General features: G+C 41.6%; 1 protein-coding gene across 4 annotated transcripts in view; it reads right to left on the bottom strand.

The window, feature by feature from the left end:
- Positions 1 to 21,412, bottom strand: part of VPS13D (vacuolar protein sorting 13 homolog D) — a 103,337-nt gene that overhangs the window by 4,024 nt on the left and 77,901 nt on the right. For all 4 annotated transcript variants that reach the window (XM_063354063.1, XM_063354061.1, XM_063354062.1 and 1 more), the window contains 3 exons: positions 20,960 to 21,155; positions 3,858 to 3,989; positions 25 to 265 (listed from right to left, as the gene is read on the bottom strand). In XM_063354063.1, the coding sequence (XP_063210133.1) occupies positions 25 to 265; positions 3,858 to 3,989; positions 20,960 to 21,155 (569 nt within the window). The remainder of the gene's footprint in view (positions 1 to 24; positions 266 to 3,857; positions 3,990 to 20,959; positions 21,156 to 21,412) is intronic.

The raw sequence follows: 21,412 nt of genomic DNA on the forward strand, positions 1-21,412 counted from the left end.
AAGCAGTAGGTGCTAGGTCCTTACCATTGGTTTGTGTTGTGATGGGCCTGGCATTGCTACGCCACTACTTGTATTAACAGCTTTCTTCGTCAACTGTATATACACGTTCCCGTGGTCTTTTGAAACAAGGCAGTGGTAGAGATCATCATACTTGACTTCGAGGAAGATGGCATCGCGGTCTGTGTAATCGCCACTCTTCAGGAAGTAAACAGCTTTAGATGAAATGAGAACACAATAGCTGTCTATGTTCTCCACTGCTATGAAGCTGCAAAGAAGAAAAAAAAAAGAAAAAATATTCACTTGAAGCTAAAAATAGTAAACTAACACATGTCTTCACCTGTTATGTTTTGAGTGACCTTTAGAAGTCTTTCAGAAAAATTAATAGCGTAACATGTACAATTCATCTGTATTTAATTTAGACTGTTTAAAAAAATCAAGCTGATGAAGTACCCTCTCACCCAGTTAAAAAAGATCATGCTGTAAATCAAATATTAGCACTAAATGCCTGGCTTCTAGCTTTGGACATTAAAAGGGCATATAAAAATATCCTTTAACAAGGGTTAAGAAGAGTAATTTCCTTGCACTGGAACACTGCAAGTCCTGATCCTGAAGTTGAACTGTAACTTTAGTTCCATTGCCAATATGTGCAAAGTTTGCAGCCATTTATGACAAGGGCATTATCCTTCTACACATTGTAAACCTACTGTGGTTCCTTTTGCCACACGCCTCCTTTGCCTTTAAAAACAAAAAACAAGTTTAACCTGCTGCCTGGATCGGTAGCTAGAAAAGAGAAATTAGCTGTTTAACACTGGGGTGAAAGGTTAAGCAGCAAGCAGGTTTCCCCAGAGAGATTAGTCCTGAGTGATGAATAGTAGAGGTAGAAAAGACCGAGTTAAGAATATTGAGAAATATGATGGCTTGAAAAGGTTGATGTGTGAAAAAATAACAGTAAGCAATGCAAAAGTGAAATAAGTATTTCACACACAAACACTTCTCCCCCACCTCTGATTTACTACTGAAATGCACCTCACTAGCAGGTTTTTTTAAAATGCTGAAAAATTCAGAAAATTAATTATGAAATCATAACCAAGCAAGAATGCTAAATAGCATAATAATGCTCTGTCAACAACCCGCAGCAGCTGAAGCGTATCTGTAAAACTAAGATTCTCGTGCTGCCGCGTAGCTTCAAAATTACTATTTTATGACCCGTTGCTTGTACAAATCTGTCTGCTCTTGTCCTAATACTTTCTGCAAAATACTCCACTGTTTTTGAAATCAATGAAGATTATCGGTACTAAGAGTTTTTGGTAGATCAGAAAAGCTTACCATCTCTAGAACTACTGTTGGCTCTACCATTTAAGTAATGCTTTGCACAAATTACTCTGAGCTGTATCCAAATAAACCCATAGCTATAAATGGAACTTTAATACCCAAAAATATTTCAGGAGGTCAATTGCGGTTTCTTTTTGTCGTATAAAAGAATAATTCCAGTAATTATTACTGAAGAGCACAGCCATTCCAATAATAAAAAAAAAGGCCTGTAATGTACTTTACCCAGCTCTAACCTTGGATAAAACTATGGGATAGGATAACTGAACTGGATTCCTTTAAGTAAAACAAAATAAACAAACAAAAAAATGTGTATTTCAGCTTAAAAAAACATAGGTGAAAGACAACGTTAACACAGTTAGTGAAACTAGCAACTGTCCCTCAATTTTCCATCAGAGTTCAAACACTCTGGGGTAAGGTTTTTGTCTTTGAAATAAATTAAGTAGGATAGAGAGTGATATTTGTATGAAGTGTCACAGAAAACTTAATTTTAAAATAGAGCAGCATTATAGACTGCACAACAACAGTCTTGCTCCTTAGGACAGGCCTGTAAAAGCAAGTACAGTATTTTTCAGAGATTCTAGCTTTGACTTGGGTCAGACTTCCCGTGGAAGCAGAACCAGAGGACACTTGCTGGCACATTGGCTTGCTTTGCTGCTTTGCCAGCAGGGAAAGAAGATTAAAAGGTGACCCCTAATAGTGTATCGCTGTCCTTAGCAATTGTCACAGCGAAGGTGAGAAACCTGAGAAGGTTTTGTATACCCCCAAAAGCAGAACAGCTGTTCTCCTGCTGGATGGTATTACCGCCCGCTGTATGGGGGACATCCATGGAGAGAACTGAAGCACTAAAAGCTACTGTAAAGTTCAGGGGAAGCAACTGGGTAACCGGACCACGGGTTTGTACTTTTTCCGTAAGGATAACAGATTATAGATCTAATTTTCCAGACAAGATTTTTACTGGTGTCATGTATATATTTTGAGGAATGGAAACAGAGGTCAATGATTTAATGGCGAAGCACAGAAACGTTAGCTAATTTGTAGTTCAAGCTCTACATTTTGTTCTAAGTTTGAGTCATGCATCATTACCCATTTTCTCTTGCCAACTGTTACTTTCTTCTCTGTGTCTAGTTCACAAAACAGGTATTGAACCTTTTAAGATACTACTTCAAGATAGTACTTCTTTTTTTTAAAACCCATACTTCTACGCTATTAAAAAGATCTCAAATTAATAAAATGAAGAATTAAATGAAACATGGTCCAGTAGAACAAAGTAGAAGCAACCAGATCTCTGGAGAATTTGTGGGTTTTTTAACAACATCAGGAAGTAATTACACAATATTTTCCAGAAGTGAAACAGTGAGCCTAACTGGAAAAAAATGTGGAAACATTTAGTTAGAACAGTAGAGCAAGGTATTAAACCCCCTTTTATGGATTTAACTCTGAAGGAAAATATGCAAATAATCAGGTCTTTAAATGTGTTTCTGATTATGATACTAGGATAAAAGTCAGAGGCATAATTTTGTACTTATTTTCCATGACAAGAAACAGTGTTCTCTTGTTGAATGATGTTCCTAATGGTGAAAGTCACAGTGAATGAACAGTGGGACTCGATGACAAAAGCCCACTGATCTGCTTATGGGGTACACTTGCAGAAAGTTGACTTTTTTTGGTCACAAATTGCTTTCTTTCAGTTCTCCCAACATAAGAGGCAGACTGTATATGCATGAAGACCCTTAAATGATATGAAAACAGGACAGTGAGAGTGTAAGATCACAGGGCCGTGAGCAAGTGGCAGATTACAAACTTCCTCACAGAAGGCGGCAGAACCTAGAGTGGCACATGGCTTTCAGCCGTATCTTAAGGATAACGTGTACCACAGGCATCCAAGTTAGCTTCCCTCACGCCTCATCCAGAGCCCCCTCAGTGCTCTCTGGGCAGGTCTGTGGTAGTTCACGGCTTGCTGCCATGGAATCACCAGCCACTCTGCCAGGCTGTGAGAACCAGACGATAAGGGACAGATAAGGGGAGAGCTACTAGTTCTGCCTGTATGTGTGTTACAGGGGAAGAAGAGTACAGGGTTAAGACATGCACCTGTTTGATCAGTGCACAGGGAGGGTTGGGCATGTATTATGCATGTGAAATGGACTAATGATTACTTAGAAACTTAATGAGATTTCATCTTTTGTAATGCTAGAAAGGGACGAGGGACATTAATAGGAACAGGAGTCAACAAACCAAGGCTCCAGTTCCTTCCCAGCCTGTATGTGACGTGCGGTCAATGGCGGTTAGCAACAAGGGAACCAAAGGAGCCCTGTGACACCTGCAATGATTGTATACAGCCAGAGGACAGGCCACTGTGGAAGTTATCAGGTGCTCATTCTCTGCCACTAACGTGTACCAGGAGAAAACACACAAAATGTTATGTATGTGTACGTGTAAAGCGGTTTTAGTCCCTCTTCCCCAAAGACATGAAGATACAATGGCAGCAAACAGAACTACTTAAAGTAACTGTGTACGTCAGTACTTACAACTCATCTTGGATGTTGTCAGTCAGTTTGAAGAGGTGTTCTTGTCCTTCTGCTTGACTTTCTGAATAGTGGGGCAACAGCCCTTGAGGTCCTCTACAGCACCGCGGCTTTCTCACTCTCTCTGCTTGTGTCCTACATGCAAAATAGATGCAGAGACATGCCTTAGTGCAACAGCAGCGCTTTTCCTTCCACTTAAACCTGTCAGCACACAAAGTTGTATTTATTTTGAAATACGAGGTGTGACAAAGCCCTTAAAAATACAAGGTCTTCACAAATACAGTGTGTAGATTCTGTAATACTTGATCTGGAAGTTTTACATTTCAAAGAAATGTCTCCCAGTTTGCCTCTACAATTAAGGGGCAGTCTACTAAAGTAATAGGAGGAAGAGCAACCTAAACTTGAGTATACTGTCTGCAGATTTTGGGATCTATTTATCATGAGAGTTTTACTGATTTGACTGTTTCTCCTCTCTACAGAAAAAAAGAGTGCATCAACCTAGACAGAGCTCACATTGAGGGAGAGTGTCAGTAGTTTGAAAACTGAAGGATTATGGAAATAGGCACATGCACAGTTAATACAAAAGAAAAATCCAGGGTTGATTAGAGTCTCTGTAGTAGGGTTTAGCATACGTTATCTTTCTTGAGCATTTATTAAAAAATGACAATAATAAAAGACACATACGTGTGGCTGAACAGACATCAGAGGTTGGTACTGGCCACAGTGCTAAAGAACTGCAAGCTAGGTTCCTCCCTTAGCAGTATTTTGTTAAAAAATAATATTCTGAATTCCTTTAAGCTTTTGGAACGCCCTACCCCTGAAGAATTGTGTTACAGGCTGCCTGGCCCTGCTTTCTTCTCTGGCCTTTCCCAGCAGCATCACTCTGGGTCTGCTGCAGTGCTTTTCCGTATCTCTTTCAGGCTACTGCTGTTAGCAGTTTTCCAAGGCAGATGCACCATTTCTGATTAGTGCTCTCTACTTCCCATCTTGATGCTTTGTAAAGCTCCTGTACAATGACCTGCTTCTCTCCTTTTTGATCAAAAGACAGGGAAAAAATCCCATGTAACAAGAAGTTTTTAAGCTGCTCGGCAATAGCACACTTGCCTTATAAGCTTTGCTTTCTGCAGCTGTTTTCTCTGGAGCCTTGTTTCTTCGTTACCTTTCCCTTTCAGCAGTCCTGTCCCAGACTTGCAACCCATGCACCCTTTTAAAATTTGTTTTCCTTCGAGTCTTTGACACCCTTGCCTTTTCATGGTGACAGACGTTGTTTTCTGCCCCTTCCCTTCTTGGCTGCAGTGAATGTTACTGGAACAGAATCCCTTAGGTGTCATTCATGACTTAGCATCATCTTTGCTGCTCCCCACTGGGTGACTGGCCCCTCGGTGTGTTTTGGCTGTCGTTGCTCTGTCTGCTACCAACAATGTATTTTGCAAACAGGGTATAGAAGCCAAAGATACTGGCTCTCCAGCACAGCAGAGAAAAACATCAGCCAATTTAAATTTTTAATACATTATGATTATCGGGTAAGTTTTGATTTTGTTAATGAGATTATTACATCCCTGACCTGCATAACAAATTACAGTGGCTCAGAAGTAGTGCTTATCACTGATCCTTTCCAAGGGAAACTTCAGGAGACACAAAAAGCTGTTCACTTCACTGCAGCTGACCTATGCTTATCCTAAGATGGAACGTCAGTTTGTCAGCAGGGAGGATGAAATGAAGAGTGGAAATTCTCCAACCAGAAGAATGAGAAACAGAGCAGGGGCTTAAGAAACTGTAACAAATGTTGTCATTAATAGTGCCAGTAAAATGTTACCAGTTGCATTTTCAGTTTTACCTCCCTGACAGATGGTCTCACTGCTTTACCTGTCCTGCTGCACTGCTTTCGGTTTTCGTTAGATGTTCATTAGTTAATTACAGCATTATGCATCCAAGCTATAAAATGACAGTACGAAAATTGCTATTTGCTACATAAAGTTACTGAAGTTTTCCTCATTTGCCAAAAGTGCAACGTCTTAAAACTATATTCTTCCAGTAGTATCATTTCTCTGAATCAGAATAACCTAACCACTAGGTAAATAGATGACTTCCACAACCTGTTTATGACTTAAAGTTACTCCACTGAGTAACAGCTGTACGTAGTGGTTAGAACTTCTCTATGAAGTATTACGACTCCAGACCAAGTCACCTCTCCTGCCCTTTACATTTTTTTAGGTATAAACAGGACTCATCTGTTTACATGACAGTATTGTTACCTTTCTGAACCTACACCAGAGGTGAACAAGTATGTCTGGTTTTACGTATTAGATTCTTACAAAGTAGTAAACAAAAGTACGCGTTTGCCTTCATGAAATGCAGAACGTTGAGGCAAAGTTCCAAAGAAATGAAAGGGTTCCAACCAGTGTAATTCACATCTTGCTGTTTGTCCTACTTCCTAACTTCCAAGAGCAGTGAAGTGGCAGAATTTCACTTAACCAGGAAGCCCCTGTTGGCTGTTAAACCTCTCTGCAGCAACTGTAGCTTCCATTGACAAGTTTCAAGAGTAAATGTCTGAAGCATCGTGTACAGTTTCTAATTAACTATTGGCCAGTAAATAACTTTTTACTTAGATACTTTCCTTTTATGCATTCAGGAAAGTTAGATAACCACCCTTATGGGAGTGAGCAACAGGGTTGCATACTGGTTTTTACATTAACCATCTTTCAGAGAAACATTCAACTGTGCTGTCTTCTGTAGTACCTGAGAGGAGGTACCTGCAGCTTTGCAAACAAGACTGCTGTAGAAGCGAGGAAAGCATAGGGCCTTGTAATCAGACCTTTTCTGTACAAACCAGAACGTCAGCGAATACTGGTTTCTAATGTCTGGCTTAGAAGCAGGTCAGAGAGAAAGTACGAGTACTACAGAAGTACTAGGCACCACAACGAGTTTCTGGAAGGCTTGGCAGTTTCCGAGTTGTGGGTTTGGTTGCGGGTTATTTTTAAGTTTTGTTTTTTGTTTTTAAATGGAAGAAGTACTTAAGAGTAGAGTGCTTATTGTCCCCACTGCTCCTCCATGCTGAAACGTTCATCCTGGTGATAGAAGATAATTCTCATCTTAGTGATAAGGCCAGCTCCTTTTCAACTAAGTGCCACCAGAACTAGCATAAATTGCGTTGATTTAGTCCATCAGGCCCTTGGCAAACTGGTCTGTTTGGTCTGGACAGCTAAAAACATTCCACACGACTTGATTTTTTTAATCTAAAAAATTGTTCTACTGTCTCAAGTTACTTTCTGTAAATAATAAGCAACACTGATGAAATGCAAAAAGCCGAAGATTTGTAAAGCAGAATGAACGGTGGTGTGCCCACATCTGTGTTACATTAAACATGCACTCAACAGATTTGCTGATTCTTTTTTAATAAGCACACAAAGGCAACACAAGACAGAAATGCCCTCACGTCTACTAGTCACAGCAGGGAAGAGTGCTGCTGAATGAAGACACAAAGAGATTGGAAATGGTGTCAGAAGGTTGAGGCACACACTCCAGTTCTTCGCTGTTCAGACAAAGCTGAACACTGGAGAATCTCATTTCAGATGGCTGCATGCACCACTAAAAACAGTTAACAGTGTTAATTGCTTGGCTTTTGCTTAACAGTTCACAGAATTCTTGTATTCAGTTGAGCAGTTTTAAGCCAGAAGTTTTGCGATCGAACAGATCGCTGACCCACTGACGTAAGGAAGTTGTTCAGGTATTACTGATGATAATTATTTACCGACTTAGATTGAAAAAACTCTTACAAAAGACATCACATGTTTTACAGAATTCCTTTTAACCTTGTTCCTTCACTACACCTTTACCCCTGTCAGGTACCCTGTCAGGTTTACGCTGCCAGGTACATAGATGCGATTCTTGCTGAGGTACATAAATACACAGTGTTTTTTGAGAACAGTAACTGTTACTCATCTCCGTCTTTCAGACCTAAAAAATTCCTTGAAGTGTACATAGATTGCTTTGACAAAAACACTAAAAATCAGAAGGTATCAGATTTTGTGTATCAACAGATGATAGTCTGTGAAAACAAAACACTGCACTTCTGAAATTATAAACCGAAGTCTGTGTGTTTTTGCTATTACATCTTTCAATTTTCTCAGTATCACGCTCAGAATTATTACTCGGAATAAAACAACTTTAGGAAATCTAGCAACTTCTGAGAGAAAACAAAAAAGCACCAAGGAAAAACCCTATGACCAACACGGCAATCACTGCAACTTTTCCCTTAAAATGTGTATCCGTGGAGTTTCTAATCTGCCCTCTTGGTAAGAGCGCGGCCCTGGCAACTGCAAATCTCTTCACAAAGCCCAACGTGAGCATGTGTACAGAGTTTGATCCGGAACTGGAAGAGTGCAAGGACACCCAAATCCTGCAGAAGCTCTAAGCACAAGGAGATGCAATTCTGGCGTCTGGGAGCGGTATTTAATGAAGAGGCTCTTCAGGGAGACTGCACCCGCTGGACTGCCTGCCTGTCCCCAAACCCCGCGGCCACTCCAGCTGAGCAGCCGCTCTGCGAATCAGCCATGAAAGCCCTTTCAAAGGGGGTCCCCCCCTTTCTCTAGTAATAATTTTCTTCAAGTAGACCCAGTTCTTGCTGCCAGAACTTCCAGCAGCTGTCATCAGTGTGCCGCATTTGTAAAGGTGTTCCAGTTTAACCACCTCATCATTCCAGCCCATTTAAAGCAGTAACTTTGGTTCTGGTATAGCTCAAATTGTGTCAGTGTTTCCATTATAAACTTGTTTTTTCACGTTTGCATAAAATTTATTGATAAAAGCCTGCTCTGGGCTGTAACTTGGCATACTGACTTTTCAGTCTGGGAACAATTTTTATCCCCTTGAAATAATTATAAAACAACCTTAGTTCAAACAAAGGAAAATTGGCAGGTAATATAAGCCTATGGAACAATTCAATTGCTGCTAGTATTTTGAAGAAATAATATCAAACCTGTTACTTTCTTGGCTCTGGAAAGAGTCGGCTTCATAAATACAGGGAGTGCTTTGTCTAAGGAGGCTTTAGTGCATTTCAGACATTAAGAAGTGACTTAATCTGCTAAGTGAAAGAGGAATAGCCGTACATCTTCTGTCATTAAATACAACAACTGAAATACCTGCTACAGTTGCTCGAGTTCAATACTAAATTGCACCTGCAGCTGTCTGTAAGTGTCATCATTGCACGCACATAATTTCCACAAAATGCAGACCGGAGACAGTAGTGGGACATGTAATGGGAGGACACGGTGTAAAGCATACTCAGAAGTGCCACAATCAATTAAATGCTAAACAATGTATACCTTAAAAATTAACCTAAAAGTTCAGCCATCACAGCAACAAACTACAGACGTACAGTCATTGTAAGGATAACGAAGGAAAACAAATGTATACCATTTCTGATATGGTCTGCATTTCATATCACACCTTTGCTAAATCGTAAAAATCTACTACTTCCACTTTTCTTCCCTCACTGATACAATTAACGTTTCAAATGCTGAACCCCTCTGACAAGCAGGAATGTCCCCTGCAGTTGCTGAGCACAAGGAGACAGCCAGCGTTAGTTTTTATGTGCTGGTTCTCCGCATCCGAGAACATTAAGTGATTTGGGCCCATTTCAGAAAGGCCTGTGGCAATCTGGATTTCATGTTCCGTTGCGACTCTCCTGGCAGACAGTAATGCTGCATTTCAAAGGGTAAGTACGGCTGCCGCCTTCCCAGCACTGGGCTTTGGGGGTGCAATTCCCAACAGGCAGGTAATTTCTTGAAGACCTGACGCCTGAACCCGGAGATCTGGCACAGCTCTGGGATGGAATTCGGTCACCAATTCAGACACAGAGATGCTTTTAAGGTGTGTTAAAAATGCACACGCGGTGCAGTCAGTCCAAGTGTTGGATTTGGCATTACAATGTCTCAGTTAGATGCAAGAATGTGTAAAATCATGAGCCAGACAGCTCCCTGCTGACTGCATATCTGAGGAAGCTTATATGCACCGTTTATTCCAGCAAATGCATGGAATATATTGTGCTTGTTAAAAGTGTTCCCAAAATGCTAGTTTCAGGCAGAAACGTGCAAATAAATGGTGCCTAGGGTTAAAACCTCCCACTTACAGTCAAATCCCTCCTCTTTTGAGGTATCTACCAGCTCAGATGCTGAAGACCTTTATCTGACCCAATATACTTTTAGGAGAACTACAGCTTGCTGAAGAAGCAACTGTTTATCATGTAGGCTGTTCCTGCCAACTTCCTAGAGATGTAGCTCTTCTCCCTTCCCCTGTCTTTTGTATACAAGATCAAAACAAAACTGAAAAGTATTCATTGGGTTTATGATTGTGTATCACCTCTTCAGGCTCCAAGTTCAAAAGGAGGTTCAGAAGAGCTTGATGAGGACATCAAGAATCACTTCTTTAAAACCAGCAGAGCAGCAGCTGTGCTCGCCCAAAGGGCACGTTCTTATGACATCCATATTAACAAGCCCGAGCTCTGCGTAAGCTGTATGTGCCCGCGTACCCGTCAGCTGCACGGCACTGACGCGAGCAGTGCTCTGCGCATCAACCCGTGGTCAGCCTTCGGCACTTGCTCCACTTCTGACTGTAACAGCTGGGCAGTAAACAAATGCTTTTTCAAGCACTTTGATATATCAAACATAAGTTAACAAAATGTAACACTGCCATCTCCGTTTCCAGTTTCTCCCAGACTCTTCCTGTACTGATCTCAGAGTGATGACTAAAGTTGTCACCTTAAAGTTTCCAGTCTCACAAATGTGTTGAAAAACGCGCCCATCCGCCTTCTGATGCAACGCAAAAGATGCGATATTTAGCAGGGGTTTCTTGCAAATACCTATCTGAAAAACACGAGCTGAACATGCCTCAGGGAAGTGCCCAGGGCCGTAACATTCCTCTGCCTCAGGGCACAGCGCGAGGTCTTAAAACTTGGGAAGGCAGGCTGCTGCCAGGCAGGCAGCGCAGTACACTGAGCGTTAGTCTTACTTCTGTGCTCGTGTTTATAACGGTCCCATCAAAACCCATCAGTGCTGCCAAGCAATGCCTGTTTGTAAATGCAGACACAGTTGCTTTACTTCAGGTGTAACATACTTGGAGCGTAACAGAAATGTTTCCCTGTTGTTCTCCTACCTTTCTAGGAAAGCAAATCCTCTCTAGGGGAGAAAGCAAACCAGGAGCCCCTGCCCGGCAGCAGGACACGAACTGCTAGGTGTGCCCGAAGCGCTGTGTGAAGTGACCCACGGTGACGGTATGTGTTTTCAGACTCTAAATACTTTTCAGTTGGTACAACGCGGGCTGCAACAGGCACGGCAAAATCCTCTGACACAAACTTCACCTAACGAAAAGATACTCGGAAAGTTTGTTTTGATTTTAAAGTTAGGAGTCACAGAAACAATTCAAATCAGCTGGCTGTACTTACAAAACTGATAAAGAGCGTTCCACATGTTAACAGCAACATTAGGTGAAAAAATTATCTATAAAAATACCAGCCACATGCTAAATGAGGTGACATCAAGGCAATAAATAGCTCCATCTGTATCAAAGAGTTTGTAGAACAACCCAGAAGACATCTCTGAACAAAAAAGTAACTATGGATAAAGTAGTACTGGAAAAAAAAGTGGGTTGGATTTTTTTGTTTTTATAAAAATCAGTTTTACATATTTTTCTCAGATCACTTTATAAATCTGCTGCACATTAGAAATCAGACACACGTGTATTTTTTCCAAGTAAAGAAAGCTGAAGGTTTACATTTTTAATAGCAATGTGACTATTTCTGAATGGCAGCAGTATATATTACATGCAGTGTGAGAGGGTTAAACAGGACAGCCTCAACTCTTTATAAACTTTTGCCCTCTGGATATGTACTCATTGGCTGCTGTACAAGACTTGAGCTGTATTACACGCCTTAACGATATGGTTCAACTGTCGGTCAGGCTCGGGGCCTGGCAATAGGCCAGACCGCAATCAATGGGACACAAACCTCCCCCTTTCAGATCATCACGAAGGCTCATATTATCTCCTTTTTGTCGTGCTGGTTAAATTTATGGAGCAGAACCCCGAAGCTGCATTCCTTGGCTTGGGCCGGCCCACGCGGGCCTCCCTTTGTTTGGTACTGTAAGCGAGGCGTGCTTTGGAGGATTGCAGGGTTGTTAGTTCAGGCACTGACTGTTTGCTCATGACTGAAATGAAAAGAGTTCAGTGGAAGGGCAAAAGGACAGCACAAGTGTAAAACCCCATCCCAGCAGGCCCTGGGCTCCCATCTACAGACTCTGGACTAGGACTGAACAGAAAACCTCACCGTTAATGACGAAGGAAAAAAAAATCTCTCTAGTAACAGGTAAACAGCCCAGCAGTGTGTTAGCACATGCCTCGCCGCAAGGTCCTTTGCTTTCAAGTAAACCTGTAATTACTACATAAATATGTACCTCAACTAATATGGCTAAAAATACTGCTTAGAAGTGGTATTAGTTTTAAGGCAATGCTGTATCTTTTAATTCAAAAAGAAAACCTGTCAGTACAAACAGTCCTACCTGTCCAGCTGCACGGTTTAATATTTCTACCATTTTAACCATGTGGAGTAACCGCAGAGAACCTGATGCCACGGTATTTATGCTTGGGAGGAGGGTGTAGCAAGTAATTCTAGTAAGACACAATGCTACTGGAAATACAACATGGAGAGAAGAGAAGATTTTCATTTTGTATGTAACAGGCATTTCCTACATCTTTGTATTTGGTCTCAGAATGGAAAAAGTCCACCTTTGGGTATGCTCAGATACTCTCTACCCAAAGCTTTACTACTGTGGGAATTAAAGGCCACTTCTTGATACAGGTCACAAAATTAAGGATGTAAAGAAACCTTTAACATGATCTCAAGGCAAAAGCATCTGGAATGAAAGCAAATGGAAAGACAACCTGAAAGATGGTATTCCAAATACACGCAAGGGAAACCAAAACAGACGGGGAATCCACGAGGGCTCCCAGTGGTGATGCACGTAATACAAGGTACCCGCGTGTTTATTCTTCGTGCGGGCAGTGCCTGTGCTTACCTGCCTCGCTATACGGCTAGTAAAACTTATTCCCAGAGAGCTGCCCTCGACTGACTGTACCAGACTTCACCCCTTTGGCTCAGCACGCCGGTATTTCGGGGCGTGAGGTCATAGCGCCACTGCGCTGGTGAGCACTTCACGCCATTTGTGCTTTAGAAACAAGTAAATAAACAAACGCCACGTTGCTGTTGCCTTACACCAGTTTCATCTTTCCTACTATTTTTATGAACTGAAAATACTACTAAGAGGGCCAAAAGATATTATAAAAACCCACAGAATGTGTATTAAATTTTTTTTCAATTCTGGGGATCGAGTCCGACTGGTTTACTGCAGTCTGCTGGTTTGTCCTGGTGCATTCCAACAGACACGTCTGTTTTGAATAAAGCTTTTGTTCGTTTCTGGTGCACATACGCTTTCGGCTTATCCCACCTAATTCTAAGCAAGTAGATTTGTGAATGGAAATTGCGAATACTTTATTGTCCGGTCTTTGATGATTTTTTAGATTGTTCTGCTGATGCTAATGCATGAATAGAATTTTTTTTTCTTTTTCAAAGTCTCTCCAGTTCCATTCTAGGCGATACCACTGCAGACTAGTTAAACCTGCAGCTCTCTGTAATTGTTTCAACCCAAGAAAACTATTACATAGCGTACACCAAAACAGCGGGGTGCTTTCTGAATAAGGAAGCATCTAAAAAACACATGAATGCCTGAAAAGAGGAAACGTACAACACGCTAAAAGGTGTTCCTTTTAACTTTTGGCCTTGGTGTCCAAAAGCTTTTGCTGAAATCTAAGATAATTAGACAAAATATGCAGGCTCTAGAAATACAAGTATTTTCTAAGGAAATAAAATTTTCTCCCTGTCTAATTGTGTTTCTTTTAGTTAATAGCTAAACGCTGGGCACACAGAGTTCCATTTTGCGGAGCAAATGCAATTCTCTTAATTGTCAGTTAAAGTGTAAGAAGCAGAATAAATCTGCGGCAAATCCAACAAAGGATTTATCAGCTCCTTTCAGAATTGAGTTCCTAACTGCTTACATTTCTGCAGGACTATGCGAGGCCTCCGTGACAGTGCCTTGGGTTTAACCTACGTGGAAAACACGAGTGACCTACTGCAAACGTCCGCCCGTGCTGAGAAGCAGCAGCTCCCCGCGGGCCTTCCCAAGCGTCGTGTTTGGAAGCGCGCATGGCTTGGACTGTCCATTCTGGCGGTCCATTTTCCGCCACCTCTCCTTCTGTGCCAGACTGGCCTCATACAACATAATGCCTTTTCCTCACGAACCCGCCCCTTTTCCAAACCAGTTACTGTACACGATGAACTCCCGCTTAGTCTGGTTCCCGTTCTGCACCCAGCCGTAGCAGCTGTCTTTTCTTAACGCAAGAGCTGTGCAGGTCTCGCGCCCTGCAGCGCCCCGTACCCAGGGACAGACGCACACTTGCCTCTCGTTGGAGCTTACAAGGCGCTAGTAAATACGTTGCTTTTGTGGAGACTGCCACAGCAAGAACTTATTAATTCATTTTTTTGAAACTATTTGTTGCTAACAGTGAATGGACATAAAGAAAAACATAATTTCACGTTTTCTGCCTGGCTAACTACTCGGCGTTATTCACTTCAGTGTTTTCCTTTTTCGCTCATCTGCCCTCCCCTCGCAACGTTCGCTTCCAGTGCCCCGACTCTTTCTGTCCCGTAGCCAACGCATCCAGGGTGTCTTTCTGCTCTCAAATGTCAACTTCAACCCTGATGTTTTAGTGCAAAATCCTTTTTCTTACAAAACAGAATAATTAGAATATTCAGAGTGACAGTTCAGTCTCTCATAAAGTCTCCCTTCTCACTGTTAACAGACACGTTACCAACGGTGAAACCCAGTGACCACACAGTTCTCTTCAACCGGGCTCTTGTTCCGTTTGTCAAAGACAATTGATTTCACAAATATTGCAAATATAAATGGTACCTAGTAATGCAGATACCTAGCAATAACCTCCTGGGAACAGTATTCAGATGCAAAGCGAGGTATTTTCTGTAACACGTAAAGAAGTGTTAGAGTTTGGTTTTACAGCAGGGACCAATTAACGTCCATTCCACCCTCTAAAAAGGAAAGGGAGAGGGATACGTCAGCGCAGAGTTTGTATTCTCCAAATCGCCCAGACTTCTGGTGGGCGCTAAGCAGCTAACAGCGCGTTCCTGCAGTGAGCAGTGCGGGAACATGGGAAATGGTGACATTTTCATACATGCGGCTCTAGAATTACAGACCCTGCAATAAAATACGACTAAGCAAACTGAATGTTTTAAAGGTTAATCTTCCTTTTACTATATCCTCTGGATTAAAAAAATAATGAAAACTACATGCATCAGAGTTACTTTCTTCAACCATAGCGAATACTGCTCTACTGTGAAGAATGGAGGCTGTGCTCCCAAGTGATGACCCTCCAGCTCTTTGTCCTGGGGGGGAAGCAAAGGGAAAAAAGCAGGAGGTGCCCGTCAGTCCTGAGGAGGGTGTGGAAAAAAGCTGCACCCCCCGAGAGCGACTCCAGAAGAGCAAGCACATGCCTCAAGTGCCGGAATTCCTTCCGTAGAGCTGTAAGGGGAGGCAGAGCGGAGCAGTGACTGTGCAACGCAATCCCGACAGGATTCCACATCATTACTTGAGACTTTTCTGACAAAAAGCCCTATTAAGTTTCTTGATGTACAGCATGCGAGACTTACTTCTGTGCAGTCTAGGGAAGACTGCACTTCCTTCTAATCCGAGGCATTCCTTGGGAAAATAATTCTGAGTAAGGGCAAGAAAAAATAAATCATTCTTAGAGGAAGCTGTAGCAAAGAAATCCATAGTCACAACTACAGTCCAGAAGTGCCTCGTGGCAGTAAGAAGCACTCTCTGAATAGGCAAAAAGAAGAGAGAACCGTTTTCTGTTCATTCTTAAGGGTAGCTTCATTTATTTAGAAATCATTTAGGTCTTAGATGGTGGATTATTGTCTCTTTCTAGTTAAGAAACTAAAATAGCTGAGGTGCATTTTCAGAAAAAAAGTGTAAGGTTTGGCGATGAAATTAACCCCTGCTGAAGAGGTGCAGGGTTGCGGTTTGAAGAACTACTTCCCCCCCTAAGAAACCCTACATTCACCTACGCAACAAGCAAGAGCAGACATCTGAAGAAGAGAACAGGATCTCCCACACGCCTCCACAAAGTCACCAGTGATAAATTAAAAGCTGGGAGAATACTGAGCAGGTGAGACTGGTAACGGAAAATGATTAAAGCGGGGAGAAGTGTCTACTGAGGTGCTGCAAAATGTGTGGGCACAAACCCAGGCTTGCTTAACTTCAAGGATCTAGTAAAAGCAACATGTAAAATTATATTTGGAGAGGACAAACTAAGAGGCGTTTAAAACTCCAGTGAGGACAGTGAAGTACTAAAGAACCTGAAGAGGTCAGAAATATGGCAGGAAATGAAATGGGATTCAACCTACAAAATTGCAACCTGGTTCATCTGGGGAAAAATAATCCAGAACACAAATATTAAATGACGAGGAGATACTTGCGAAGCAGTAAAATAAAACAAAACATAAAAAACTAAACCTCTTGGGGGAAAGTAGCAAGCAGAAAACTGGCTATCAATTTGCAATGTGATACGGCAGTAAAACCAGCCAGCACAACTTTGGATGACTCGCAGAGCACAGCTTGTCACAGAGCGGGGATACGACGGTCCCTTGTCACACAGTACGGATGGGAACTTACAGACTGGGGGGATTTCAAAGGAACTCGACAGCAGCAGTGGAAGAATCTGGACAGAGTAATGACAGAAGAATGTAAACCCATAAAATCAAGTTCAGCAGTGAGTGAAGATGGGAGGTAGGGCTAACGCTGAGGAAAAGCCGATGCCTACAGCCATTTAACAGGGTGACGCAGGAGTAAAATGGTCAAACTTGGAGAAGAGATCAATTGAGGAAACAGTTCATTGCAAAGACCTGTTATCCCACTGGGAAAAAAAAGAGGAAAAAGGATATGAAGGAAATTGCACTGCCCAAGTCATTTACAGATTAGACCGATAAATCAGCGAAACTGTCCTGTACACAACATTTCCAGGTCTACACAACACACTAGCCAATAAAGGTATTTTCTCTCTGGCTTCTAGGAAAATCTTAGGAAGGGCTTACCAGGAGAAGAGTAACACCTGGTTCACCAGAGTCGTGGCCCATACGTGACTGACATTACTGCAAAGACTCTGGAAGTCAGATCTAGATCAAGTCCAAGGGCAGGACGGAATTTGGGACACATACGGAGATGTTAAGGTTCAAGCAATATTTATCTTTAGAATTTGAGAACCTTGAGAATCTCCTCTTTGCAGTATATTAGCTGAGTTGGTGTTCCATACAGTCAGGTACACGTTTTCTGCACCTTCCCAGTGTCACCGATACTCATGCTTTCAAATCTACTGCTTTTGACCTTACAGTTGCAATCGTAGCTGACAGAGAGACAGATGCACAAAGGAAAAAAATAATAATCACCTGCTGTTGACATTGTCTCAAACGTTGCAACCTCACTGCACATTTCTGAGTGATGGCGTGGAAGTGGTGAACAAAAGAACAACTAGCACAGGCTGCTTCTTTCCAGGTGAAGTACATTTAAAAGAATCAAATATTTACGTAAGACTCTTCTGTGACCATTAACGGCTTGCCAATCTCAGACTATTCTTAACTAATACAGCTGAGTTCCCTGATAGAATTCATGAGAATTGGGTAGGTCGTGAAGTTATCTCCTTACTTCGAAGTTTCACGTTGTGACTATCAGAAAAGAACACAAACCCTTGCAACAACAGTTCAAGAATAATCTTAAGCTTGTACTGACCTGGCAGAAGCCTGAGAGAAAGCCGTAATGGCAGTTTCCTGCACTACTTGTTAAGTTAGAGACACATCTAAATATAAATGTTCTTTACTTGTGCTGCAGTAGGACTTGAGACACGTTTCTAGGAGAGAGCTTTCCAAGCATATCTAGAGACATAACAGCTTTCCTGTTTTGAACTGGTCTTTAAGACTTTTGGCAGTATATGACAAGTATGGAAATAATCAGAACTCTTGTATGTGACACTAGAGTACTTGGAACACATAAAACCCGCTCAAAAAAAGGTATCAAGACACAGGCATTAACTGTTCATAAATTAGATGCATGCTGCATTGTCAACAACTATTTTATGTTCTCCTCTGTATTCAAATTTAAAAGTATTAAGGCAGCTTTATTAATAAATAACAAGCATAATAAATTATACGATGACATAAGTTTTAAGATTAACCTTGAAAAAGTCCAGCCTAAAGTCAGACATAAAAAATATTTTCTTGTGCTTTAAACACATCACCTTTTAAACTACTACCATAAGCTCTAAAGTCATCATCTGCATCTCAGCCCTGTTAATTCGGCTCCGTGTTCCCAACACAGGGTTTGTGCTCGCTGCACGAGTCCCAGTACGAATCAGTGCATCTGAAGCCAAAAGCGATTCCTGTCCATGCAGCCTGATCACAGTGACACCAGCCACAGAGTCGTCCTCAGTGTTCCATTCACTTCAGTAACTGCTGGAATTAGAACGCGCCTTTCAGGAAAAGCTACAACCTCAATTAAAGTTCTTCATCTCACTCAAAAGTGATCCAATGGGTAAAGTCAAGCAGATTAAATTCAGGGCTTTTTAAAAATTCAACCATGTAATTAGAGAATTGCAAGGGGCCTATAATTTACGGTGATGTATCATGCTATTTAAATGCAACTGTAATTAACTGGTTGACTCGACTTTGCACCAGCACCGGAATCTTGCACACACGTGCTGTCAGTCTCAAGATAAGGTCAAGATGGCTCTCACCGTGCTTATTAACTCACATTCTTCAGTTGTGCAGAATTACACTTCAGATCAGTTATTGCCATAAACTCGCACTGGCCAGGGCTGGCTGTGTTTGTGTGCTTAGCTTGGAAGAGCCCACACGGCCCAGCATGCTTACACAGAACACTCAACTGGAGCCAGCACATTGGGTTTGGAACACTCTTCTATTTTGATTCCAAACCACACATATTTGAACAGTTAACAAATGCGGCAGGGGGATATTGGTACACAGCAGTCTAAAAAATGTACAAATCCTTTGTTGTTTTTTTTTTTTATACACCCGAAAGAACAATTTGGTTGCTTCATTATATAAGCACATAAAAAAGCCCTTACCAAACAAAACGGGAGTGCAAGGTTGCGTATAGGTGGTGGTGTGTTTTGGGGTTTTTCCCCCCCCTCCTACATTATCTACATATTCTCAAGTACATTTGTTTATTTAAAATGAGTTTTGATTAGATTTTGTAGACTGGAGGAGTGTAGTAAGTGTGAAAGGTTTTTCTTTTTGTTTGGGGGTTTAGTTTTTTCTCCTTGTAGAAGGTTGCTGCATCAGAAACCTTTTTCAGAGTGTGTGTCAACACTAAAATCATTGCACGGTGCTCCTCTGTGACAATAGCATTTCAGAAGCTACTGGAAGTGAAAATGTGGTTCAGCTCATCTGTCTTGACCTCCTCTCTTAACTGACGGTTAACAAGTTAAAGGGAACTATGTCCCACCAGCAAACACAAGCCAGAGATAAGGCTGGTCGGAGGCCCTCCCTGTACCAGTTGCTCTCGAGTTTGTCAGCTGTTGATAACATCATCGCTACTGTGCACAGGCTGGATCTCGTACAAGTATGGCAAAACGTGATTTTTAAATATACGTGTATCTTGAAACAAACTACAATAAAACCACCGCTCAACTGGTAAGACAACTAACGGTACAGCCAGGTGTGTTTCTCCACAACTTTAAATAAATCAATCAATCTGTACACTGGTAAAAGTGAGACACGGACAAGAAAACAGTAGATGTGTTTTCTTAGGGATGCACTTAGAGTTCTCATGTAATCTCGTGTAGGCATACGCACTTACCGAATTGTAATCCCTGACCTCTTGTTTTTACAAATCAAGCTAAGCACCAAATACTTCAGACATCCAGGTAAACACTTCCATTTTCACAACAAAGCGCACCTAGGTTCACTCTTGAAAGTTTCCTGCACCTCACGCACACTTCACCAGCCTTACTGTTCTTTACTGAAACACTGACGGTGGACACTTCAGGGCTCCAAGCGTGGCATAATAAAACACAAGAAACGGAAAAGCCAGATGGGAAGAACAACCAGAAAACCCAACATTTTGCAAACATTTTTCTCTAAGCTTTCTGCCAAGACATTTACTTGGCATTTTCTTTCACTTCTTCAGCACACAGGATCTCACATGCATACATGCAACAGGACTTCTTGGCATAGTGCTATTGTATAAACCAAAAGAGTAAAAAGAATCTTCTCTCACAGCAGCATTTTTCAAACTTGGCCCTCTCCCTTTTCCACATCCATAGTCAGTGCTAATGAACATTCATTTACTTTAAACATCATTATTTTGTAGGGACCACGTTACATTAGTAACTGAACGGAGGAAGCGAACCAAAGCATCTGTCGTGATGTGCACCCACATATCTCTGGGTAAACAGATAAGCATGTGAACATAAAGGCGTATATTCTCACTTTTTGTAAGTGAGAACCATTGCACAGAATGAAAATTATAAAATAATGACACTACATTGATGCCAGAACTCTTCAAACCTTTGAAAAACTCTTTTTCTACACAGCTAAATGGGAGCTGGAGGTAGAGCAGGGAGAACTCTTCCATTTCAACTCTGCGTAAGGATTCCATGGTGGAAGCTTAATCTCATTACACAGAGCCTTTTCAAAACTTTGCTTTAATCTAATGCTGTAGCTTAATAATTCCTATTTTATGTTGCAGATTTTCTGTGCGAATTTCACTCTTGCTACAGTATCAACAAATGCCATCTATTAAAGCAAAAGCAAATTGAATGAAATGGGCTACCTCACTAATAATAGCTCATAGTAAATATGATTAAGTTATTGTTTCTTTGGGTAAGGAAAGATAATCAGATCAGAAATTGCAGAAGGTATTAATATGCATTTTTACAGTATTACTGATCGGAAATACAAACCGCTTACTGACCTGGGGCCACTTAGAGTTGCAGTGTCCCTCACTGCCTGTGCGGTTTCCGATGCGAAATCCAGAGCTCCCGCCACAGGTTTGGTCACGGTGCCGACCAGCCCTTTCCCAAGGCCCGATATGAAACCGCTGACACCTCCTTCAGTTTTCACACCTTCCACCGTTGAAGTTATGACACTCGTCAATCCTCCAATGATACCTAGGAAAGACAAGAACAGCAAAGTAGGGCAGAAGCATCGCCTTGAAAAACGATAGAGCCTTGTCACAGCTGACTATTTACTGCCAGGCGTGACAGAAACGTACCGGGCGTTTAATGTAACACAAAAACTGTTTCACAGCTGATTGCATTAGCTAATAACTTCATACTTTGTATATGTAGTATACACACGCATAGGCACAGACAATAATATCCCACAGAAAAAGATTTAATTCATTATTCAATATGTATATTTTTAA

This window comes from Chroicocephalus ridibundus, chromosome 16, assembly GCF_963924245.1.
Source record: "Chroicocephalus ridibundus chromosome 16, bChrRid1.1, whole genome shotgun sequence".
NCBI lineage: Eukaryota > Metazoa > Chordata > Aves > Charadriiformes > Laridae > Chroicocephalus > Chroicocephalus ridibundus.